Source organism: Neomonachus schauinslandi, chromosome 11, assembly GCF_002201575.2.
Source record: "Neomonachus schauinslandi chromosome 11, ASM220157v2, whole genome shotgun sequence".
NCBI lineage: Eukaryota > Metazoa > Chordata > Mammalia > Carnivora > Phocidae > Neomonachus > Neomonachus schauinslandi.
In genome coordinates, this window is record NC_058413.1 from 24,109,679 (window position 1) to 24,136,568 (window position 26,890).

At 47.8% G+C, this 26,890-nt stretch overlaps 1 protein-coding gene across 1 annotated transcript in view; it reads right to left on the reverse strand.

Moving 5' to 3' along the window:
* The window catches only part of LDLRAD3 (low density lipoprotein receptor class A domain containing 3), a 153,869-nt gene that overhangs the window by 85,151 nt on the left and 41,828 nt on the right, over positions 1–26,890 (reverse strand). Inside the window, exon 4 of the mRNA XM_021684906.1 lies at positions 16,274–16,408. Within this exon, the coding sequence (XP_021540581.1) occupies positions 16,274–16,408 (135 nt within the window). The remainder of the gene's footprint in view (positions 1–16,273; positions 16,409–26,890) is intronic.

A 26,890-nucleotide genomic window follows, 5' to 3' on the forward strand; every position in this document is an offset into this window, starting at 1 on the left:
GATAGACAGACAGATGGATGGACAGACAGACAGACATAGATGTTTACACTACGAAGCCCTGGCACAGGTGATTCTGGACGCTGAGACGTCCCATGATCTGCCCTCTGCAGGCTGGAGGCCCAGGGAAGCTGGTGGTACAGTTCCAGTCCAAACCCAGATGTCTGAGAACCAGGGAGCCAAGGGTATAAATCCCTGTCTGAGTCTAAAAGCCCAAGGACTGGGAGCACCAATGTCACAAAGTCTCAAGGCAGGAGAAGATGGATGTTTCAGCTCAAGCGGAGTGAATCTGCCCTTCCTCTGCCTTTCTGCCTTCAATGAATTGGGTGAGACCCACCTGCACCAGGGAGGGCCCTCTGCTTTACTCACTCTATGGATCCAAACGTTAACCTCTTCCAGAAACAAGCCCCACAGACACACCCAGAAACGTTTCAGCAATTCTCTGGTCATCCTTAGCCCAGCTGAAGGGATACATAAACTCAACCATCACAATCACCTTATGCAAAAATCCCACCAGCTCCCTAACCTCATTTTCCTTCCCTGTAAAACGGGGAATAGGAGGAACTTCTTCAATAGATTCTGGTAAGGGATAAAATGCTCATGCCTGGAGCCCAGCATGCAGTGAGTGTTTACTAAGACTAGTGATCGCTGCTCTCTCTTCACGGGTTCACAGGGGCAGGCACTGCCTTCTCCAGGAAGCCAGTCGGTCTCCTGGCTTTGCTGCGCTCTCAGCCCTGCAGGCCGGAGGAAATTTTTCGGCTTACGTCCTGGGAGAGAAGTACAAGAGCTCCGCATTCCTAGCCTGACTCACCTCTGACAGCCCACCACGCTTCGCTCATTCACAAGAGCCTGCCCTCCCTGCTGGAACACTGCTGGCAGATACCACTCCTCCTGAATTCCATACCAGGCAATTTCCCCCCAGAACGATAATCATGGGATCCCCGTGCCGCACCCTCTCCTCAGACCCACGGTGAGGCCTCGCTGGTCGGCCGTGCAGCCCCGGAGTGGAGCCTCCCAGGCCAGCACCCTGTCCACGATGCCGTGGGATGCCCAGGAGTATGCGCCTACTCGATGGCATGCCCATACTGTTCCTACGCACACTGTGCCATGGGCTGCAACGTCTGCACCCCAGCCTCGCCCCTGTGCTGCACCACCCGTCACTCCTCCTCCCCTCCTCCCATAGTGAGGCGGTGATCCCTCTCCCTCGGAGCACCTCTGCTTCAGCAGCATGCTCAACTTAGGCCAGCTGCACGGATCTCACTCCTCTAATTTGCTCCCATAAATCACTCCTCCCTTCCCTTGGCCCCTGCTCTTCTGTCTGGATTGTTCCTCTAGCCATCTATTCATTTCATCCCATTGTGTATCCGGCATATGGTTACCGAGTGCCAACTATGTGCTGGGCAGTGGGCACAGGGCAGCAAATGGGAGAGGCACTTCGGCCTCGTTGCTGAAGGAGTCAAAGCGTGCGCTGGTGTCTGGAGCTGGGGTGGTGGATTCAAATCTGACCCTTCACCTATTGGCTGACTGACCCAGAGCAAATGAACTAACCTCTCTGGGCCTCATTTTCCCTGTTGATAAAATGTAGATAATAGTTACTGCCTCCTGGGGTTCTCACGGTTCATACAGAGCATTCAGAGAAGTGCCTGGCACATAGTAAACACGCACGGGACAGACCCCACTTACTACGACTATGGCAACAACTACCACCACCGATGGGGTAAAAATATCACTATTCTGGCAAAGGCGACTACACGGCCTTTATGAAGGAGAAGAATGTGGTATTATGAAATCATCCAGAGGGAGGATCTGACCACTTAAAAAAAAAACGTTTGCTGTATCATCACACAGCTTCATCTTCTTTCTGAACATAAATCCCTAGAAGACAAGGACTGTCACATGCTACTTGTGAATTTGTCTCCAAACTAGAAATATAGCTGAGGGAGTCTAGGTAGTGTATTTATTAAAAGCAAAGCAGACAAGGGTACAAAGACAATTTCAATGGAGGAAGAACAGTCTTTGCAACAAAAGGGGCTGGGACAACTGGATATCCACAGGCAAAGGGATGAAGTTGGACCCCTCCCTCACACCACACATAAAAACAGACTCAAAACGCATCAGAGACCTAAATGTATGAGCCACGACTATAAAATTCTTAGGAAAAAAAGAGTAGGAATAAATCTTTGGCACCTTGGATTAGGCAGTGACTTAGGAGATCTGATACCAAAAAGACAAACAACAAAAGAAAAAAACACATGCATTGGACTTTACCAAAATTAAAAACTTTTGTGCTACAAAAGATACCATTAAGCAAGTGGAAAAGACAACCCACAGAATGGGAGAAAATATTTGCAAATCGTAAAACTGATAAAGCACTTGTTTGGAGAAAATATATTTAAAAACCCCTGTGGCCGGGGGTATCCTATGCTGGGAAAGGAGTGGAGGGCTGAGAACAAACCTTAGGGTCCCTGATACTGCAAAGTGTAAACAAAGCACTTTTAATGAAAAATAATAAGGAACAAGGATGGAAGCAAAAAAAAAGACAAGAGCAGAACCAAGCTTAGTTGAGGATCCAGCAAATTAGTATAGTTCCTTCTAGTTTTTGTTTCACGTTTCAGGTCATATTCCAGCTTTAAATATAGCCTGTATTAAATATGACGTGAAGCCGTACTTTAACACCCTCTGTGCGAATTTTGCAATTCTAATGGAAAACACGCCATAAATTAGTCTGAGGTGACTTGTCTTTTCCAAATGTCTCAGAGTGTGATCGTCTAGAATGGATGATCAGTGACTCCAGAGACTTTTTTTTCTCCCTTTTCTTCCAAATTCTACTTCACCACTTTTGCTCTAAAAGATCACTCTTGCAACCAGAAGGCAAATCTTTGTTCTTGCTCCTGAATAATCAAAGTAAATGTCCTCCACACAAATCAAGATTTACACACAGCTTTTTAACCAGTGCCGGTCCATAGAAATGGAGAGAACCTCATAATGTAGGGGCCTTTCTTACTCAGTGGTGCATTTCAGGTACCTAAGATTCAGTAATATTTGCTGAGTGAACAAAGGCTGATGTCAGATTCACTTCTGTTATTTACCAGTAAGACAGTTTCTCCAAGGACGTAGCCGGAGAAACGTTATCATGGAGACACTTCGGAGGCCCCTCGCTGAGCATCTCTGCCTCGCCAGTAGAAGGTCTGCTCCACCCCCTCCTGTATCTGAACATTCACCCTCTGGAATGTTCCATGGCTACTTCCACTTTTGTCAGGCCAGGAAGCAAGATGCCAGATGGAACGAAGCCTGTAGCCCGGGTCCTTGTGGGAGGCAGGAAGGAGAAAAACCTTGTGAGCTGGCAGAAGCCGAGCACCCTGGAGAGGTCACGTGATTCTTCTACATTTAGTGCTCCTCCAGAGAGGGAAAGGCTTGGGCCTGCAGCTACATGGTGATTGGTTGTACAGGGGAAGCTGCTGACCCACAGGGAATGCAATCCACACTTAGGAATACCTGCTTGGAGCTAAGTGCTCGGCAGCCTTCTCTCGCTTTTCCGTCCCGCAATCCTGGAGGCAGGGCTTGTCACCTTGGTGTTGAAGAGGCTCCGAGTGGTTAAGTCACTGGCCCAAAGCCACAAAGCTACTAGCCGGTAGAGCTGCTGCCTGACCGCATGCCAAGTCTGAGCTCCTCAGTGTTGTACCGTGAACACGTCTGATAGAGTCGCTAAGGTGAGGGTAGGAGAGGTCTTGCTCCTAAAATTCACACCCAAAGCCTGATGGACTCTTTTCTTTTCTTTTGACTTTCTCCCATCTAATGTTCTCCTCCGTGCCTGGCACAGGGCTGGCCAGGGAAAATAAAGGTCCCCCAGGTCTCTGTGGGTCAGGGATTAGGATTCAGCTTCTGTGAGAAGCACCTGACACACCCTCCATGGATCACACTTGAAGTGTGATCACGCTTGGGGGATGTGACTGTGGGGTGACCAGGAGTAGCTTCGTGTGACTAAAACGTGACACAGCAGAGTCTGGGGGTGAGCAGCCTTTCTGGCCTACGTGTTTGACACCATGTGCGAGAGCACACTCAGGAACACAAGGACCACATGAAAGCTCTCTTGGGAACTGAGGGGCCCAGTGAAGGGTTCGGGCCAATCAGCGGCTCAATCAATGGCTCAGAGAGATGCCTTCCGATGGAATGGGGTTCCAATGAGCTACTGCTGCATAACAAATCATCCTCAAATTTAATGACTTTGATTATCTCTCACAGTTTCTGTGGTTCAGGAATTCAGGAAAGGAGCAACAGTTCTGGCTTGGGGTCTCACGTGTGGGGGCTGCACAGACACTGCTCTCTCTCCACGGGCCTCCCCATGGTCTCTCTGTGTAGACTGGTTTGGGCTTCCTTACAATATGGCAGCCTGAGGGCAGGTGGACTCTTTACATGGCAGCTGAAGCTTTCTGGAGGGACTCTTCCAGAGAGCAAGGAGGAAGCTGCACTCCCTTTGCCTTCCTAGCCGTGGAAGTCACAGAGCGTGTCACTTCTACGACACTCTATTAGGCAAAACAGTCACAAACGCTGGCCCAGTGTCCAGGGGAAGGGACAGGGGCTCCAGTTCTTGATGAGAAGAATGGCAAGGAATTTATGGACATACTTTAAAATGGCCACACTGCAGTTGGGAGAAAGAGAGAGAGAAGTCATTCGCTGTGGATAGCATGGAGATGTGTGAGGTGGGGAGGGAGCAACCATGCGGTCACTTCCCCGTATACACAGCCTATTTCCAGAAGGGAAGCAGGCAGGCACTGGTAGACCAAAACAGTCGGAAAAATGAATAAATAAAACGTTCTGAGCCACACGGGAAAGGCTGCCTAACAAATCAGCCAGTGAGGACAAAACATCTGTCCTTGGAGATTTCCTTCAGATGCAGAGTGAGCCAGATCTGAGGCCCACTGGCTTCTGCGAAAAAAGCAAATGACAAGTCAGGTTCCTGTCATTTGAAGAATAACTATCGCCTTGATCAAACTCCAAGATCAAGGTAAAAGCTTGGCTCTCAAAGAATCACACAACAGGTGTACAATAAATGAGTCCATGAAAGAAGAAACAAACATGTCAAGTGCCTCTCCAGTTAGGCACCTGGGATGGCGAGGGGCTGCCCCAGAATACTCAGGCTTGTTTGGTTGAGAGGCCCAGGAAGCAAAGTGCACGCTGAGCGTCCTCTTTTGGGCTGCGTGACTAATGCCACTCACACGAGTCTGGGGTCTCGTGGTGGCCAAGGCAAAAAACCACTGCCCAGGGTAGGCTACTGGCATAAAGCAGCCTCGATCTCCTGGCTCAGTTTGCAAAAATCCGTGGCAGACACGGGCTCATTATTCCCCCAACATGCACCCATTATCTCCTCTTCTGCCTCTCAGAACATTTACTCCTGAGTTTTAGCTGGGCAGATGAGTACCCGCATTGATAAAGAATACATGCCCCAGCCTCTCGTGCAGCTAGCTGTGGGCAGGTGACTATGCTGAGGTCACTGGATTATGAATAAAGATGAAGTGGCCCGTCCCGGTTTTCTCCTTCTTTCCAACGTCTGGGATTCATGGCCATTGGAGCAGCTTTGGGAGCGCTGAGGAGGTCCGAGCGCCCTGTTGGCCCAGACCGCTCATCTCTGGGGTGTAATATGTGAGAGATTTCATCTTATTTAAGGCACTTATTGAAAATATCACCTCTACCTTATTTTAGCCACTGTACTTAGCCAATCTCCTAACTAATATGGAGTTCCCGGACCACCACCAGTCTTCCAAACTTAAGAACCTCATGTTGGAAAAAATCAGGGAAGAAACACTTGACGTGGATTCTAAAGGTCCCCAAGGAATTTGCATGTTTCCCTCTTTTCTCTGCCTCTCCCATCTTCCTGTTCCCTGCTGCTTGTCTGAATACGAAACATATGCCTTCCATGACTCAAGGAATGGCTGATGCTGATTATCACCTGCAGTCCACTTGAGTCAGCTCATGTGGAAGGGAAGGTTTACTCTGGGAGACGGAGGCCTTGGGCCTCATGGGAACCAGGGCAGAGAACTGGGGGGCCATACAGAATAAAGCCAACACTATCTCCTTCTCTATCTGGGGTGCTGCCACCTGTGGCCTCTTAGGCAGGTTCTCCAGGCAGACGTGCACCCCTACTCTGAATTCTGACCTTCCCAGCTGTGGCTTCCATGTGGCCGTGCCCTGTCCTTCCATGCTTGCTCAGCCTCTTAAGGCTGACTCAGCCCTGAGCATCTGAGTTTAAGGGAGACATTCTGATTTGCTGCTGGCCAGCCCATGAACAGACTGGCCTTGAGTCATGTGTCCATGCTTCATTGGGTCCACAGTGGCTTAGGTGGTTAGGAACAGTCTTGGAGCATGGAGGGCTGGTCCTTCCAAAGGTCGTGAGTGGAGTACACAGTCGGGAAGGAGCTCAGGTTAGGGCAGCTAATACAACATATCTAATATGTGTTGGTATCCAGAATACAGAGCACATTAATTCATACTCTCAAATGCAAGGGTTAATGCAACATTCTTCAAGTTGGTAGTGTTGGTCAAAGGGGTGGTTGTGCATTCCTGGGTTCTCTCTCAACTGAAAGTTAAGCTACTGGAGAACAGAGCAGCTCCTAGGAATTCTCTTGACTTCTCACAGCACCTAGCAGAGTGCTCCCTGCCGAAGACCTTCAATAAAAGCTGATTACCAGTACAAATTTGAGCAGCTCACGTGATTACAGAAGGGACAAGATCTCAAGGAAGAAAACTCACGGAAAGAGAACATGGCTCTGTGTCATTTTGTGGCATTCCAGAACCATAGATTAACCAGCCTGATAACCTGCCGAGTTTCCATACAGCAACAAGGAGAAAATGAGAAAGAGGTCCTCCAGGAGCATCTGGGAGAATGTGACAAGATACTTGCAACATCAGGGCACATTTCCACTTTTCACAGGCCAGAGTTCTCAGATAACCACATTGGGGCCAAAAAAGAAAGATAATCACAGGACTGCATAACCCGAGAAGGACACTCAAGCTATTAGTCAAGGGTAGGGGATGGGGAATATCCAGCCTATGGTCATCAACCCTCCCAAACAATTCTCATCCTGGGGAATTCACAGAATCTATTATTTATAGTTTCCCCAAGTCTCAATTAGACTTCTGCTTGGTGGGATAGCAGAGCCCAAGAAGAGCCACAGAGAATCAGAATTCTCATTGTATGCAATGATAATCAGCCCCTCCTATGAAATTCCTTATCAGGGTTGAGCATCTCATTTCCCCTGATTGTCTTCCTCTGACTCTACCTTCCAAGGGAAGCATGCAGGGAGCGGGTCTCCACGGGCCGGCTCCAACCCACCCTGACAGCTTCCCGCCCCACCACGCACCCCCACCCCCCCACACACACATATGCACACTTTGTTCCTGCCCTACCCCCTCTGGCTGGATGCCCAACCTCCTGCTTGTTTCTGGGTCCATTTTTATTTATCCTTAAAGACTGGGCAGAGACTTCTCTTCTCTGAAGTCCTGCCATACTAGCCTAGGGAAACTGTCATTCCTCACTGTCCCAGTCATGCCCTCATGTCTCCCACGGCGAGCTACTCAGTCCTCTGCTATAGCATTTATCACACTCTCGGGTAATTATCTACAGGGCATTGTTTCTCCCCTGCAGACTGGGAGCAATTTTAATCTGATCTAGCTGTGTGTTTCTTCCAGAACCTGGGTGGGGGCCAGGCAACAGGAGGCACTCTGCGAATAGTTTGTGCGAATGAGTATCAAGAAGAGTTAGGAAAGTAATAGGGTGCTGGGGAAGGGGGGGATACGGGGAACTGAGGGCCACAAGCTGTCCACAGATGGGACAGACAGATGTCCCCTGCATAATCAAGCAGCAGCTCCAAAAACTTGCAAAGCAGACTTGCAGAGAGGCAGTAAGCCCCACATGGGGTCCACTGTCTCAGGTGTCCAGACTGGACGTCCCCACATGCCAAGGAGAGGGGGGGACAGATGGACAGACGGAGGCGGAAGCCAGAAGAGCCAAGAGAAGGGGGATGTGTGCAAGCAATGAATGGGGGAGCTTAAAGAAATAGCTCTGAAGATTACCATGGGGGCTGTGAGATCAGGAAGCAATTACAGTCTCGAGAGGAGAATCATTCCGACTTGCTTCTCAATGAGGGACAGTTCAGTTCAAGGAAAGGAAGCTTTTGTGATGCAAACACTCAATTATGAAGAAGAAAGCCCCACAGGTACAGAGAGACGGCAATAGACGTCTCCCATCCTCCTTCTGTTTCTTCCAACGAACTCAGCATCTCTGCCTTTCCCAGACTAGCTGGGCTCTCAAACTCTCAAATTAAAAGGGGAAAAAAGGCTCCCGCAATCCTGCCATTAATAGTACCTCCAGCAGCTTTATTCTAAGCAAAGCCAAATGAGTTTTTTTGCGGTGATGATTCTTTCCTAGGGCCCGTCTAGCATAGCTCTTGGCATCCCTTGGTGGCCAAAGCTTTGTAGTCAATACTGACTACCCATCAAATTGGAGGTTGCGACATTTTGGGTTGGATCCCCGAAATGCAGACTACTATTTTTTTAAATATAGAAAGGTCTTTTCCATTCACACTTGAAAAAGTACAGTAACAACTAGTATTCTCCCATCTCATGCCCTCCACGATTTCTCTAGAAATGATCTTTGGCTGTTGAGTCACTTGGTTTTATCTTGCTGCATTCCCTCGGCTCTCCTGCATTCTTTGCGGTGTTTGAGAGGGTAGGGCAAGCGGCAATCACCGTCCCTAATTCTTCCTTCCTGGGGCTAGATATTTATTCATTGGAAGCCTGGGCTCCAGCTCTCACCCACAGGCAGTGGCTGGTGAATTTAGGTTGGCTGGGGCATCGGGACAGGCCAGGGAAAGATACAAGTGCAACTGTCCTCAGGTCCTAGAAACAGAGGTGCTGATGGTCTCAGTCAGACGCTTGCAGGGGTGCTGACTCGGACTCCAGTTCCAGCACTGCTGTGGAGACCAGGGTAATGAGGCCTGCCTTCCACCAAGTCCAGGAAATGAGCTTCTTGAAATACTAGCTGGGAGACGTCCTCTGAACCAAGCGCGGCTCTGCAACCCCAAAGAGCAGGCAGAGTGGCAACCGCCCCCCCACCACTGCCGAGGACTCATTCTCGACTACCATCCCCTTCACACACCACAGGCTTTCACTTCTTTCTCAGCCCTGGTGCTCTGGTCACTCTCCAGCCCTTCATGCCCCCTTGTTCCTATTTCTACTGCGACACTCGGCGCATAGCTGTGCCCTGCCTGAGTGTGGCTTCCTGGGGGCTGCAGGAGTTTGCTAGGGCTGCTGTGAACAGAGCACCACACCCCAGATGGCTTAGACAATAGAAATTTACGGTCTCGCCGTTCTGGAGGCTGGATGGTGGCGGGGCTGGCTCCTTCCGAGGGCTGGAGGATCTGCTCTATGCCTCTCCCCTAACTGCGGCTAGCTTGCTGGGAATCTTTGAAGCCCTTTGGCTCACAGACATATCACCCCCAATTTCTGCCTTCGTGTTCACGTGGCGTGTCTGTGTCCAAATGTGTCCTTTTTTATAAGGGCACTACTCAGACTGGATTAGAGGCCCACCTGACTCCAGTAGGACCTCATCTTAACTAATTACATCTGCAATGACCCTATTTCCAAATAAGGTCACATCCTGAGACACCGGGGGCGGGGGGGGGGGGTTAGAACTTCAACGTATGAATTTGGGAGGACAAAATTCAAGAGAGGCCAAGGCCATTACTGTATCCTGTGTATGCAGCCCAAGCCCTGGCACATAGAGGCACCCCATGACCTGCCCACTGACAAAACACCAGTATGGACTGCTTGTTGGCTCTCTCTCTGTCCCTCCCTCCTTCAATCTCTCTCTCTCTTTCACACACACACACACACACACACACACACACACACACACTTCTACAGAAGAAACAGGACAAAGCTGTCACTGTTAGCTTCTGGGGAGGTGCCAAACCTCACGACCAGCTTTCCAAATTCTCCTTGAGCATTATCACCAGGATACAGCACGCAAGATAAAGAAACCGCAACCCAATTGCCAAAATACTCAATTAACTATCTTGGCATTGGTGGCTTTTTTAGAAATGCTTAACTCTCCAGCATTTCTCATGGAGTGGGAAGGTGGACAGGCATCATTAGTCTTTCCTACTGAAAGGAAAACCTGAGTACAAAAAGAGGAGAAATGCACTAGCCTTCGTATGCAGCCTTCCCCTCGAGCTCACAGGACCAAGGGCCGGGTGTGCACAGACCACCTGGAGCTCCTGGTCCTGGGTGAGTGATAACCAGATGGCAGTGTCACAAGGTGGCATGAAGAATGTTCGTTTGTTGCCATCCTGGCTTCACCATTTACTCGTTACGTGGACAAAACAGAACCACGAACAACCCGTGTGCTCCTCGAGCTCTTCATCTAGAAATGGGAGTCATTTTCTGGGAGAGGACCTTCTCTCATGGGAATTTTGTGGGACTGGATAGGAACATACAGGTACGATGCTCAAACTAGTGTCTGCCATTTACTTAGTGCACAGAGTGATGGCTACTCATGTATGTATGCATCGCCTATGTGCCTCATGTCCTTTCCCAGGCCCGACCCTCTCACCGTCACCTGAGTCTTCAGAAGCTCTCTCTGTGATGACAGCAATCAGAACTGGGACCCACTTAAGAGGTATTCATTTTATTAGTTATTCGTTATTATATAACAAATTACTCCAAAATGTATAGGCTTAAAAAACCAAACGTGTATTTTCTGCCAGTTTCCGTGGGTCCAAATCCCAGGAGTGGCTTAGCTCTGCCTCAAGACCTCTTACAAGTTTACAGTCAAGGTGCGTGTCTGGGCCACAGACAGCTCAAGCCTGGGCTAGTTGGAGGAGCCACTTCCAAGCTCCATCAGGCAGCCTCTGACAGGACTCAGGTCCTCGCTGGCTTTGGATCAGAGCCCTACCCAGGTTCCTTGCCACGGGAGCCCCTCCACGAGGCAGCTCGCAAGATGGCAGCCGGCTTCCATCCGCATAAGCAGGAGAGAGCAAGCAAAACAGACGCCAAAATCTTTTCTAATCCAATCTTGGAAGTGGCAATCAACTGTGCTGTACTTTCTTTACTCAAATTGAGTCGCCATCTCTACACCCATGTTCACAGCAGCCAAAAGGTGGAAGCAACTCAAATGTCCATCAGCAGGTGAATGAATAAACAAAATGTGGTACAGACATACGATGGAGTATTATTCAGCCTTAATTAAAAAGGAAGGAAATCCTGACACACGCTATAGCATGCATGAGCCTTGAGGACATTCTGCTAAGTGAACTAAGCAGTCACAGAATGACAAATACTGTACGATTCCACTTGCATGTGTTGTCATAGAGTCAAATTCACAGAAACAGAAAGTTGAATGGTGGTTGTCAGGGGTTGGAGTGGAGGACAGGGAGCTGTTTAATGGGGACAGAGTTTCAGTTCTGCAAGATGAAAAAGTTCTGGAGATAGGTTGCACAACAATGTGAATATACTCAACACCATGGAACTACACGCTTAATGGTTAAGGTGGTAAATTTATATTATGTGTATTTTTCCACAATTAAAAAAAAAAAACAAACCATGCCAGTCATAAGGTCTTGATCACATTCAAAGGATGGGATTATACCAGGGTGTGAACTTCACCCAGGGGGTAAGGATCATTGCAGGATGCCTACCCCATTCGGTCATTTATCCAAAGTTGAAAAGAATCAATCTGTTTAATTAGGATTGAATCCAACATATTTGAAGCTACCTGAGTGCTGGCCACACCCTACATCTTCCCGGCAGTACCTGCTGACTCCCAGATGTGCTCCTAAGAAAGAGAAAAGCCACATGCAAGCCTGCTTTTGGAATTGCCTGGTAAATAGGCTGTGTTTCCAATCAATGAATCCCCAATTAAAAATCCATTGCACCACAGTGTTCTTTGGTCTCTATTACATCCCGAATGGAACAGAAAGGTATGGTAATGAATGGTTGCACTTTCACGGTCCACTCCCACTTCCAAGTCCTGACAGTCTGTTGTTAGTTTTAAAGGCCAAGGATAAAGAAGGGGACTAAATCGGGATGAGCAAGAAGGGGAGGAGAGGCACACACAGCTGGTGTCTTTAAAGTGGAGACACTGCTTTTTCATACCCTCATCAAGTCAGAAGAAAAGTATTTCAAGCACCCTATTTCCTGTCTTTGGGCCAGTTCTCTCCACTCCATCCAAATAAACATTATAAAATATAATTTTCTTTTCCCACATCAATCGAAAGCAAAGACGCATTTTTCAAGGGCTGGGAGCCCAGCAGAAGCAGATAGGATATTTTCTGACTAAATGAGCTCATGTGCAGAAGGTGCTCAGCATGGTGTTTGGTGCATACTAAGACTAGATCAATGTTCGCTGTTAATAGGATGACCAATGGGCCAAACCCTGTGCTGTATAAGACCATATTTTGTCTAGTCAAGATGCCTCTGAAATTCTTCAGGAAGACACTGCATGAAGCTCAGTCTCTCAAAAGCCCAGTACGAGTCAGGTTTGCGCCCAGCACTGGTACAATGGTTTTCCTTTGTTCAAGCACCAAAATTAGGAGCCAGTTTACGTTTAGAAGCTACATGATAGAGAAAAGCATAGCCTTTGGTACTAGAATCACATGGAGAGCAGGAGGATGCTCACATCCTAGGAGGAATGCAGCTGCAGACCGGCCAAGGGGCCAGCAGGTCCAGATTCTCATCTCATGCTCACTGTGGGGCATATTCCCATTGAGGGAATGACAGAGTCATCTACTCTATTTAAACAACAGTAAAATACTTATTAATAGATTGTGTATACTTGAACTTGCAAAGCTTAAACACATATACACTGTAATACGACATAAGGTACAAATTAAACACAGTTTCCTGGGTCTCCTGGCTGGCTCAGGGGGTTAAGCGCCCGACTCTTGATTTCAGCTCAGGTCACAATCTCAGAGTAGGGAGATCCAGCCCCACGTCGGGCTCTGCACTGAGCATGGAGTCAGCTTGAGATTCTCTCTCCCTCTCCCTCTGCCCCTCCCCCCTGCTCACGCTCGCACGCTCGCTTGCTCCCCCTCTTTCTCAAAAAAATCAATAAATAAACACAGCTTCATAACATAACACCCTACAAAGACATCTTTTCTAAAAGTATACAGCACTTACTGAATCCACTCTGTGCTGGGCTCCGTGCTACTAAGTAGGATCTGTGGGATTCGAGGGGGGGAAAAGGCACGCTTCCTGTTCTTTGGTAACTAGCATCAGTGCCTCTCCACAACGGGCACCCTTGCTCGGAGGCTGCCTTACTAAAAGGCACCAGACAGCTGTCTCCCACGTCCCGACGGGACTTGTTTTCTGAGAGCTCACTTTCCACAGGGCTGTCATTTGGGTACAGAAGGCACAAAGCTGAGATTCTAAGGGAAGCTTCACATCATGTATTTGCCAAGAGCTGGGCTTCATGTGCATGTGTCCGCCTCTGACTTACTCTACACCTCGTGTTTATAATACAAGAATACAATGCAGAGAGAGAGAGAAAGGAGCTGGACTTAGAAATACAAACTTCAACCAGCCATCAGAGAGATGGTTCTTAAGGATGAGCAAAAAATCTGCTTCAGCAAAATGCAGGGACAAGCATGTGGAGGGTAGGGGGATGCTGCCAAAACCAAGTTTTAGACTTAGGGGTCATTTTGCTGAACATCTCACGGCACCATTGGTGAGTCTAAGATACATGAACACATAGTAAACTATATAAGAAATAGTATTTACAGAAAATGTTCCTCCAGCCCTCCTATCTATGCTCATACTTCCTTGACTTAGTGATTGTTCTTCCCTACTTGATATCCATCACAGCTGATGGCAGATGCCATAGGAGACAGACTGGCATATGTTTTGGTTTATAAAAATTTGACTTTGTAGGGGCACCTGGGTGGCTCAGTTGGTTGGGCGACTGCCTTCGGCTCAGGTCATGATCCTGGAGTCCCTGGATCGAGTCCCGCATCGGGCTCCCTACTCGGTGGGGAGTCTGCTTCTCCCTCTGACCCTCCTCCCTCTCATGCTCTCTGTCTCTCATGCTCTCTGTCTCAAATAAATAAATAAAATCTTTAAAAAAAAAAAAAATTTGACTTTGTGTGAAGGCTAGAAGCACCTTACTATTCGATCAGCAGTTTAGAAATTCCCAGGCAAGGGGTGCCTGGGTGGCTCAGCTGGTTGAGGGTCTGACTCTTGGTTTCAGCTCAGGCCATGACATCAGGGTGGTGAGATCGAGCCCTACATCAGACTTTGTGCTGAGCATGGAACCTGCTTGGGACTCCCTCTCTACTTCTCCCTCTGCCCCTCCCCACTTGTGAATTCTCATCTCTCTCTTAAAAAAAAGAAAGCGGCTCCTGGGTGGCTCAGTCAGTTAAGCATCTGATTCTTGATTTTGGCTCAGGTCATGGTCTCAGGGTCGTGAGATCAGGCCCTGCATCAGGTTCCACACTGAGTGTGGAGCCTGCTTGAGATTCTCTCTCACCCACTTCCTCTACCCCCACACCTGCTCACTTGTGCATGCTCTCTAAAAAAGCAAAAAAAAAGAACAAAAGAAAAGAAATTCCCAGGCAAATTACAGGATTAGAAACCTCTCTAAAGTTAGTATAAAACAGTGGTTCTCAGAATTACCATGTATTTGAACCACTTGGAGGACTCAAAAACACAGACTGCTGGGTTTACTTCCTGGGTTGATTCTGTTCGTCTGGGATGCAGCCTGAGCTCTGTGTTTCCAAAGAGTTCCTACATGATGCTGGTGATACTGGTCTCGGGATGATACTTTGAGAATCACTAGTAAAGGGAAAACTCAAGGAGAGGATTTTCCAGACGAGGACAATCAGAAGTTAATTCTACCCAAGATTCACCTCCCAGAGCTGTTCTCTGCACAAGTTTTGGCAAAATCTATGTTGATAAACATTTTATCTTTTCTTGTCTATGGACCTCAGGCATAGAGACTTGGACTGGTCATAATCTCTGATGTGTGACCTACCCTCGCCAGTGGCCTACGTAAGACCCATTCATTCATTCATTTATTTATTTTTAATAACATAATAAACATCAGCAAAAATAAAGGCTAGGACTTTGAAAAGGACCTACTTGTAATTTCACGGAACTTATTCCATCCATCCTGCCTCCCAACATATGAGCTAAACAATTAGCCCCCTTCCTCTTGCTTTTCTGGTTTATAATTTTATTCAATCTATAAACTGTGGTACACACACAGAAGAATACCGAATAACAGTCCAAACAAATGAACTCTACCAACAAACAATAATGTGGGTGAATCACAGCAATAGGATATTAAGTGAAAAGCGTAGTGACTGCGTACAGATCGTATCAGTTTACAACATTAGAAATATATACTTTTTATGATGCCTTAATAGGGATATACATTTTTAAATCTTTATATATTTTTTTAATCACTGAAAAAATACGTGTTTACCAGAAAAAAAGTCAATGAGTAAAGAAAAGTGCCTGGTCAGTTTTAACAGAGGAGGGTACGACCCCGCTGTATCCTTCTGGACTCCCTAAAAAGCTCACCTTCCCATCACCCCAACTGCATCCCTTCAGATTCCATAAAATTGCTCTGAGATCAAGAGTCCTGATAGGAGCAGGCAATTCACACAAGAGGGAACAAAGTAGTAAACAAACACACGGGGGAAAATGTTGACTCTGCTCATAATCAGAGAAATGCAAATTAAAGCATTTGGGAAGCTATCACTCTATGACTACTAAATTAGCAAAAAATGGAAAAAATAGAACAGCAGTGAATGCCCGGGATATGAAGGTGAAACTGACAGGCACAGACCAGGCTAGCACCCCTGTAAAGAAAAGAAAAAACTGTTTCCAACAGCTGCATGTGGAGGTGTAAGCCATGAACTGCACGGATGTCCCACTGTGCAGAATTTATCCTGAAGAAGTAATGCAAGGGAAGGAAACAATCCAGGTGGGCCCCAACAATGCAACAATTTAGAAAACCACGGTAGAGCATCCTGACCATACGCAACCCAGCCGGGGCGAATTACGGTTTTGAAGAGAAACATATACGTGATACTTCATATGGGAGAAATACGAAATCCAAAATGGTAGGTGAGTTAGAGGTAAAAACAAGGGTAGAGGGGCTGCAAGGTAAAGTGCAAACATTAACATGGCTGTTGTATCTGGAGGGGGTATAGTTGTTGCTTTCGGTGTTTCTGTGGTGTGGTGATGCAATTATTTTTTTAAAGCTTTGGAGGCTTCCTACCTTGAGAGCTTTCACAGCTCTCCTCGTCGCTGTTGTCTTGACAGTTATTTTGCCCATCGCAAATGAAGCTCTTGTCAATGCAGAGGCCATTCTTACAGTGGTAGCGGGCGGTGGAACAAAGCAGAGGGTTTGCCGCTGTGAAGGGAAAACAGAGCAGGTCACCAGGGAGGCCAGCAAGTCCCATGCAGAACTCCCGGAACCAGGAGTGTGTCCTGCTCAGGAAGCAGGGAGCTCACGGGAACCCCGAGAACCTTTTCCAGCCACAGTGTGTCCTGCTCAGGAAGAAGTGAGCTCACAGGAACCCCGAGAACTTTCTCCAGCCAGAACCGTGTCCTGCTCAAGAAGCAGTGAGCTCACGGGAACCCCGAGAACCTTCTCCAGCCACAGTGTGTCCTGCTCAGGAAGCAGTGAGCTCACAGGAACCCCAAGAACTTTCTCCAGCCAGAAGTGTGTCCTACTCAGGAAGCAGTGAGCTCACGAGAACCCTGAGAACCCTGAGAACTTTCTCCAGCCATAGTGTGTCCTGCTCAAGAAGCAGTGAGCTCAGGGGAACCCCGAGAACCTTCTCCAGCCACAGTGTGTCCTGCTCAGGGAGCAGTGAGCTCACGGGAACCCTAAGAACCTTCTCCTGCCAGGAGCGTGTCCTGCTCAGGAAGCAGTGAGCTCATTTCTAAGATGGCTGACTCAAAGACCATCCTGGGAAACTGGCCAGCCAATGAGTGGGACAGGATAAGACTTACCCTGTCACATTCTAAAAGCTCCTTCTCCCAAGTCACCAGGCAGCGCTCTGTACCATACCAGTGTGGCCAGAAGGTGATGCCTCACTCCACATGGTTAACCTCCAGGTGCCTCTGAAGGGCCTGAGGCAAAACCTGAATGTCCTGGGAGAGTCACGTGTGAAATGGTTGGTAGCGTAAGACACACAGAGAAGCAAAGCCAGAAGGAGGAGCTGAGTCAGGGAATCTGTGAACCTCTGCTACCCAAGGAGTGATGGGATGATCTGATGGTCCAAGAGCTGTGTTGGATTCCTCTGGTTCTGTAACTATGGACCGGCCTCTTAATCCCTCAGGTATCTTTATGGCTCACCACAGTGAACTCAGTGGTCTCCATTTCTTTGCAATCAAAGAAGCCCATTAGCCTACTTGGTCAGCCTGAACAGCACCCCTGTGAGGGTCCCTGTTCTAGGCACTTCCAGAACCTCAAAACAAGTAACAGGTATGGTCACTGCCCTCAAAGGAGTGGGTGGCAACTGGCCAGTGGGAGGCCAACGCAAAGCTACTTAACGACACACAAGCAAATCTCCACAGAAGATCAGTATTTCCACAGCACAATTTACCTTGTTCCCCTGTTCCCTGCAGCGCAATTCAAATAAGGCTCATTCCAGAGCTCTATTTTCAATAAATGAAGTAGCAAAGTAGGAATCAGTGCAATCCCAGCTCTGCCAGTTATGAGCTGTGTAATCCTGAGCAAATTACTTCACCTCTTTGAGCCTCGGTGTCTTTGCCTGTAGATGGGACTGGCTGTGTAAGTTGTGGGGCCCAGTGCAAACTGAAAATGTAGGGTCAGCTGTTCAAAATTAAAAATTCAAGAAGGGCCCCTTCCAAGCTGAGCTGGGCCCTGTATAACCATGCAGGTGACAGGCCCGTGAAGCCAGCCCTGCTTGGAGCATTAATTTGTCCATCAAATGAGATGACATGTGAGCAAACGTGCAGTGCAAAATCTGACTCACAGCACATGCTCAGGGGGTGTTAGACACGCTCCTGACATGACCGAGACATGTCTGTCTCGGTCCCGTGAGCGTGGCCCCCTCCCAGCAAAGGCAATACTGGCGATGATGAGGAGGGGACATACTGGATGTTGGGGATGAACTGAGCCCAACCTGTATGATACGTGGTAGGAAGAGCACCAGATCGGGGTGCCAGGCCCAGCACGGAGATTGCGATGGTAACAGGGGCAAGTCAGCTGTGATGTCCCTTGGTGGACCTCAACTGCAAGACGGCATTTGTGATACATCTTCCCCCTACGCTTCACTGAGCTATTGTTAAGATACACACAGATTTAAGGCTGCGAGGGCTGAAGACTTCACAGGGCTTCATGAACCCAAAGGACTGCAGAGGTTTTTGGGTTTTTTTCTTTTTTAGTATCTTTAACTATTTAACTCAGAAAGTTTGACTTGAAAGGTCAGAGGAGACAGAGGGACAGAGGAAGCCAGTGCTCTTGGTTTTAAAAAAAATAATGGACCAGTGTAAAGTCACCCAAAGTAGTCTGGCCTGAAAATATAAGTTTTAATTATTTCAATTGCTGTGGGCCAGAGGACAGTTCAACTTGATCAGAATGAAACCAAGGTCTGATTTCAGCCAAAACCAAAATGGGGAAGCTCAAACCACAAATCACGTTTGGTTTCTGTCCAAGGCAGCCCTCCAAACCCTTCGGCCTCCCGTGGTGGCGGCCTTCAGCTTCCCTGGGACCTTGTGGGTCACGTGTTTGCAGCCAAAGTGTCAGCAGCAATCAGCTCGCTCCGACGGAAAGGCGCTCTAATTGGTCCAAGCTGGGGCAGCTGCACAAGTACGTGAACACCCTGGTGGGGGATCTGTGCTCAATCGACCTTGCTGACAGGGCTGGCTGGCATCTACTTACTTTTCTTCAGCCTCACACCCTTTCAACCCTACAAACTCACACATGGAAAAGAAGTCATCTGTGTGCACGCATGCACATATGTGCACACATATACATTACATATATGTGTGTGTGCATGGACGTGTATAGACAGACCACACACATCTTCAAGATGAACTAATACTGACGATACCTTAAAACACAGTTCCAATAAAGAATCCAGACTGACTGAAAACCAAGTCACAGACTGGCTTTAACGCATATAACCAAGCGGACTAGTAGCCAGGTTATATAAAGATCTCTCACAACACAAGAGGAAAAAGACAAACAACTCAGTAGGAAAATGGGCAAAGGACACGATCAGGCAACTGCCACAAGAGGAATGGCAAATGGTCCATAACAACCGGAAAAAACGTTGACTGTCATCGGTAATGAAGCACCACTTTGACCACAGCAGACTGGCCAAACTTAAGGTCTTAAAATACCAGGCTGTTGGCAAGGATGTGGTGGTCTCGGGGACCACCAGCGGGAGTGCAAATTGGGAGATCGACCTCAGAGACCGATTTAGTAATATCCAATAAAAAGGTGTCCATGCTCTCCAGCCCAGCAATGTCGCTTCCAGCTACACACTCCAGGGAGAATCGCGAAAAAACAAAAATGTTTACTGAAGCACTGTTTGTAAAATAAAAAAAATGAGAAATGACCCAAATGTTCACCCACAAGAGAACAGATACAATGTGCTACATTGGTACAACAGAATTCTACAGCAGAGGAGGTGGCCAACTTTTTCTATAAAGGGCCAGCTCCTAAGTATTTAAGGCTTTGCTAACCATTCTGCCTTTGTCTCTGTCAGGACTACTCAACTTTTGCCATTGCAATGCAAAGCAGCCATAGAAAATCCATAAACAGAGAGCATGGCTGTGTCCCAATAAACTTTACTTATAAAAACAGGTGGTGGGGCGCCTGGATGGCTCAGCCGGTTAAGCGGCTGCCTTCGGCTCAGGTCATGATCCCAGGATCCTGGGATGGAGCCCCGCATCGGGCTCCCTGCTCAGCGGGGAGCCTGCTTCTCCCTCTCCCTCTGCCTGTTTCTCTGCCTACTTGTTCTCTCTCTCTCTGTCAGATAAATAAAATCTTTAAAAAAAATAAAAACAGGTGGTAGGCCAAATTTGACCCAGGAGCCATAGTTTGCCAACCCCGATAAACAGTAGTAAAAAGTCAATCAACCAAAAAAAAAAAAAAAAAAAAAAAACCCCAAAAATCAACGAACCAGAGTCAAGATGGATAAATATCACAAATATGGTAGTGTGGAGCAAAGTAAGTCCAGGACAGTAGGTGCCTCCGGAGAGAGGGGAAAAGGACAGAATCCGGGAAGAGGTATATACTGTGAACTTCTAATGATATCTGGTAACATTTTATTTTAAAAATCTAAAGCAAGTAAGGCAAAATGGAAACATGATTTTTTTTAAATTGAGGTAAAACTGGCATATAACATTACATTAGTTTCAGGTCTACAAAATAATGATTTAATATTTGTATACACTGTGAAATGATCACCACAATAAGTCCGGTTGACATACATCAGCACACAGTTACAAATTTTTTTTCTTGTGATGAGAACTTTTAAGATCGACTCTCTCAGCAACTTTCAAGTACACAATACAGTATTATTAGGTATAGCCATAATTATATCATTATTATAATATATTGATAATAATTATTAATTACAATATAGTTGTAATAATATAACAATAGGCAATGTGATTTTTTAAAAAAGATTTATTTATTTATTTGTGAGAGAGAGTGAGCGAGCGGAGGGAGGGGCAGAGAGAGAGAGAGAGAGAGAGACTCTCCCGCAGTCCTGCAGAGCAGACTCCCTGCTGAGCACAGAACCTGACGTGGGGCTCGATCTTGCGACCCCGAGATCATGACCTGAGCAGAAATCAAGTCAGCCGCTCAACCAACTGAGCCACCCAGGCACCCCGGTAATGTGATTTTTAAAACAGCATTTGTGGGGAGCACCTGGGTGGCTCAGTCAGTTAGGCACCTATCTGCCTTCAGCTCAGGTCATGATCACAGGGTCCTGGGATCAAGCCCCACGTAGGGCTCCCTGCTCCGTGGGGAGCCTGCTTCTCCCTCCCCCTCTACTGTTCCCCCTGCTTGTGCTCTCTCGCTCTGTGTCAAATAAATAAATACAATCTTTAAAAAAAAACCAGGGTGTTGGGGACACAGGTGTTCATTTAATTGTACTTTGCCTTTTCAGTATGTTTGAAAGATTGCACTAAAAATTTTGAAGTGTCTTGTCTGGCAGAAATGTTTCAGGGATCACTTGCTTTCCTTTTCCATTACTCTTCCCTCACAAAACGCCCTCTGGCCCACAAACACCTGTTTTTAGTATCTTCCACACTTAGATGGCCAGTTGCTCACACAACACAAGCCCATGCTGGCGCTCACCCACATCTGGGGTTCCTCCTTATCGACGGCCCCTCGTAAAACAGCATATCCTCACCACCACCCTCCTTATCGTAAAACAGCACATCCTCACCACCACCCAACTGGAGGGCAGAGGAGGCTACAGGAACATTCCCCAAACCCAGCAGCGAGCCGGAGAAAAAGGCAATGTGCATGCCCTTCAAGGGCCGGGAGCTTCCTCCTGGAGGGGCCCTCAAGGCTTCACCTCCCTCAGGATCTATTGATTCTCCACCTATGTAAATTCCAACAAGGCTTGCGTTCGCATTGCCAAGACCACAGCAAATTAGAAGGGAGCGGATTTGCTGCCTGCCTTTCGCAGACGAACCGCTGGCAAGAAATAAAAGCAGACAACTATGGCAGGAGACAGAAAAGCTATAAGAAGCTGCCTTAAGAATTCCAAAAGCAGAGCAGCCTAAGATAGTTTCAAAAGAGACCAGAAAGTTCTAAAAGGAGCCAAAAGCAACCCTGTATTACAGCCCCGTCTAAAAATTAACGTTCCTAAGAAGGGCCCTGCGCTATCGCCAATCAAGGTAAACACTGATTAAACCGGGATGCAACACATCGCAGAGAGATCCCTGTCAACCATGGTCCTCCAAGGCATAAACACTTCCAGTTATTCGGCAGACTCGCTTAACCAGAGGAGCAACTCCCCCCGAAGTTTCACTATATTTCTTCCAGGGTCTCTGCACCTGTCAACCAGGCTCAGCCAAACTTCAGGGTGAGCACATGGGACGATGGCGGACCAACCCTGGAGGCTCTGGGTGGACAGGGTAGAGTCTTATGGGCTCCGGTGGTCCCATGGAACCCTACCTGGGACCCTAAAGGAGTAACTGCTCGATGGAGAGCTCATAAACCGAGCAGATGCTTCCTACATTAGGATGTTATGTCTCAGTATTGTCTAGCAACACTTAATGCACTCCAAATGTATGTTTTCTTTGTCCTTGGGAAGGTTTACCAGTCACCAAGAAATGTATTACTTTACTCAGTTAACTAGAAAGAGGAACATTATTTATCTCAACAAGAATGGAGAAAATTGTCTGTAGTCGATTTCAAAAGCTCAACAGCAGACTCCAAAGCTCCTTAGTTATTATTAGCACAACAAACACAGGGATCTGAGGATCTGTTTCCCAGCCCACAATACTCAGGAAAGAGAACTTGTCTCTCCCTGCCAGGGGGGAGAGAGGAAGGAGTTAAGGTTAAGCTCCGTGGTTAATTCAACTGGCAGCGTTTACTTCAACCACATCTGAAGGAGAAGGACCCAGGGCCCACTGCGGTTGCCCAAAAGCAACTGACCGGCTTCAAGACAGGAAATGAAGCAATCTGTCTCTAGCAGGATGTAGGAAATGTCGCCTTTAATCCATTTAAAGTCTGTGAAGCCGGCCCCTCTTCCACCTCAAAGGGTTCTTCATCAAACACATCAATGAGAAACTCCTCATCGCCAGCTCCCTTGCTTCCCATCTGCTCCCCATCCCCTAGCAGTTACTGCTCACTTCCTCACCGAGCATCCCAACCTCATGGCCTCCAGGGAGAGCTTTGCTTTCCAGCTCCAATTTCCCTGGAAACCACGAAGCTGGGGGAGATGGGCTGCCCGGAGCCTTCCTCTGTGCCAGGATGGGGGGCCCCAAGCCCCTCTGCAAATCATCTGTCCCATTACCAAGCACTACTCCCTTTGTGCGGGAAAATGCTTGTAGCCCCGACCTTCAAAGAGGCAGCCTGGGTGCAGCCAGCTGTGGGTTCTTGCCTTCCTTTCAGGGGCTGCTCCACGAGGCCTCTCCCAGCAAGCCCACTGGGCCAGCGTGGCCCGTGTGTGGCCACGTTCTGGAGCTAGCACCTCTTCTGAGTCTCTGCCGGCAGGGAAAGGCTTACCACTCCGGGCAAGACGCAGGAGGCTGAGTCCTCAGTCCTGCTGAGTCTCTAAGGGCTCAGAGGATTTGAATTTTCAAAACCCTTCTCGAGTCCACTGGGTGTCAGTGGCAGAACTCTGATTCATTGCTGATGACAGTTTGTTTCCTCCTCCCTCTAAAGGCTTCCTGGACATGCCCACCTCTTGTCCAACATCCACGCCTGCCTTTTATCCAAGTCCACTGCTTCAACCGCCGCCTTCCCGTGGATGGCTTCCCAGACCTTTCCTCTTGCAATAAACATCACTCCCCTGATACCCTGTGGACACTGCGGCCCGAATACCCCCTCACCTCACACCCTGCATGTCTGAAATGGATGGCCTCCCCTCTCTCGCTCTTCTTGTGACTCCATTCCCATTAAAGGGACCACCATGTCCCAGCTCTTCAGGCTCCAACCACGTTTGACCTTTTCCCTCTCCTCACCCTGCACCTGGCTCAGGTTCAACTGCTCCTCATTGGGTATAAAATACAATCTCCAGGGGCACTTGGGTGGCTCAGTCGGTTAAGCATCTGCCTTCAGCTCAGGTCATGATCCCGGGGTCCTGGGATCGAGTCCCGCATCGGGCTCCCTGCTCAGCGAGGAGTCTGCTTCTCCCTCTCCCCTTCCTTCCTGCTCGTGTGCATTCGCTCTCTCTCAAGTAAATAAATAAAATCTTTTAAAAAGGGGAGGGGAGTAATAATATTACCAACCTAAAACGAAATTGTACATGCAAAGCATATAGAAATGTGCCATACGTATAGTGAGTGCTCAGCGATCATCAACCAGGTGCATACCCCCCAGCCTCTGCCTGGGCCCTCAGCCTGAAAACCCCATGGAACTGTAGGGCCAATTTTTAATGGTACCCATCCACCTAGGTCCATCTCCTTCAACAGCTCCCTCTGATGAGCCCAGAAGGAATAATCCCCCACATCACTGGTTACCACAGCACTCCCAACAGCCAACCCGGTATTATAATTATTTGGATGTGAGTATTTTTGTCTCCCTTGCTTGAGTGTAATCTCAACAATGCCAGAGTCCTGTATCTGACCCTTCTCTACATCCTTTGCAGTATCTTGCACAGGCCTGGCATAGAAACTATGGAGAGAAGATGAGAATCTGAAAGAAAGGTAGGAGCTGGGGTTAATGAACAATGTATGGCTTAAATATGCCCTCTGGGTATACATCTGAGACCGCGGGAGAGGATCAAGACATCCATACGTTAGGAATACATCCTGGCTGCCTGTCTTCCTGCTTTAACCCTTTGTTTGATTAGCTGGTTGGCCCACTCATTCAACAGACATTTACTATTGACTTTTCCCTTTAAATAAAGCACTCTACTAGGCACAAGGGATAAAAGAAAACCCAGTCTGTATTCTTAAAGAGCTTACATTCTAGTGGGGAGACAGGCAGGTCAATATGCAACGAAGATAAAGCAGAGAAATGCGATTTAGTCCACATATATTTACTGCATTGCTAAGGCTTGAGCCAGACTGCACACTTGGCCCTGGAAATACAGCTGTGAACCTGACAACAATACCATCTCAGGAGGTCACAGTGTGGCAGGGAAGACAGAATAAACACAAAGCAGTACTAAGGACAGTGAGGCAGGGGAAGGAGACAGGGGAGGAAAGGAGTTATTTCTTTATAGGGAGCTCAGGGCAGGCCACTCTTTTCCGGTGGCACTTATCTGGAGAAGGCCCAAGATGGTGTGCAAATACACATGACAATGAGCCAGCCCAGCACTGGCAAACCAGGGGTGTTTCCCTAAGGAAGCAGGTCATTTAAGCAGAAGGAAGGAGTCTTTAAGGAGACGTTGATGAGGGGGCTTTGGAGCACTAGGTGGAAGGGTCCCCCTACTGCAACCCCCCTTCTCCCCCAGCTCATGCGATGCAGGCCTGACTCCTTGAGGGCGCCACCGAGGAAATGCAGCATCTAATCTGGCTGACACGAATAGAGCTTTGGGAATAAGGCAGCACTGAGGGGCTCTGTGAACAAAAACCACAGGTACACTGGCAAAACCAAGCAGCTGTTCAGGGGGACAGGCAAGAATTCGTCAGCGGTGGAAAAAACATAGTCTAGGACATGGTGGTTCTTCTGGGCACAGCTACATTGAAAGCAAGAGCAGGAGCTCCTTAGCCTGAATCAGTGGTCCATGGAGGTCGCCCAGGTCACCCTGCCATCTTGGTTCTGGGCAGGAGTCTCCATCCTCACCGAACGAGGACCCAGGTCAGGGCTGTGCGGCCAGCCGAGCCAGCGTCCCACCTCCAGCCAAGGACATCTGAGCACAGGGGAGAAGAGGGGGCCGAACGCAACCAAGGGAGGCAGGACAAAAAGCAAAGGGGTAAAATCTCAGCATGTGAGCCTCTAAGAGGAAATCTTAGTTCTTGCTTATCTTCACTCCTGAGTTGAATGCAGAAGGTGGGAAACTGTGTCCATAGAAACAAAGTTCTTTAAAAACAGGACTCTCCTGGGATGCCTGGGTGGCTCAGTCGGTTAGTGTCTGCCTTCGGCTCACGTCATGATCCTACGGTCTTGGGATGGAGTCCCGCATCGGGCTCCTTGCTCAGCGGGGTACCTGCTTCTCTCTCTGTAACCCCCCTGCTCCCGCTCCTACTCTCTCACTCCGTAGCTCACTCTCTCTCTCTTTCTCAAATAAATAAATGTAATCTAAAAAAAAAAAGACTCTCCTGTTATTTATGAAAAGTCAAGACATAACCCAACAAAACCTCTCTTTTATCTTTATTTTTTTTTACTATTTTATTAGAGAAAATTTCAAATATCCAAAAAGAGAGACTGGCATAGTGAACCCCCATGTTCTGATCACCTGGCTTTAAAAATTATCAACTCACTGACGATTTTATTTCAATTCTACCCCCACCCCTTACCCCTGTGATTTCATCTTTATATACTTCATTATTATACTTATTATTATTATAAATATCTAATACGGTATTAGATATTATATATGTATATGTACATACACATCTTTATATATAAGGACTTTTTAAAAATAATAAACAGAATATCGGGGCACCAGGTGGCTCAACAGAGGTTAATCATCCGACTCTTGGTTTGGCAGCTCAGGTCATGATCTCGGGGTCCTGGGATTGAGCCCTGCATCAGGCTCTGCGCTCATTGTGGAGTCTGCTTGAGATTCTTTCCCTCCACCCATCTCTCTGTGCATGCACACACATTTCCTCCCCCTGTTCTCTCAAAAAAAATAATAATTCTCACACTTTAGGAAACTAACAATGATGCCTTAACATCATCAAATATACAACCACAATTCACATTTTCCCAATTAACTCAATTTTGTGTGTGCGTGTTTTTAAACAGTTGGTTTGTTGGAGTTGGGATTGAAAGAAGATTGGTACATGGCATTTCACTGATTTGTTTCTCAGTCCCCTTCAGTCTGTAGGTTCCCTCTTCCTCTAATTTTTCTTAGAATGTATTAATGGATGAAATGGGAGTCCTGCAAAATCTCCCACATTCTGGATCTGGCAGTCTGTCCCCCAGGGGGCCCCCAACATGTTCCCCGTCCCTGAATTTCCCGTGAATTAATGGATGGTGTTACAGAGTGCATGTTGTGTCCCCCGGAGTTCATATGCTGAAACCCTAACCCCTAATAAATGGGATGGTCTTGGGGAG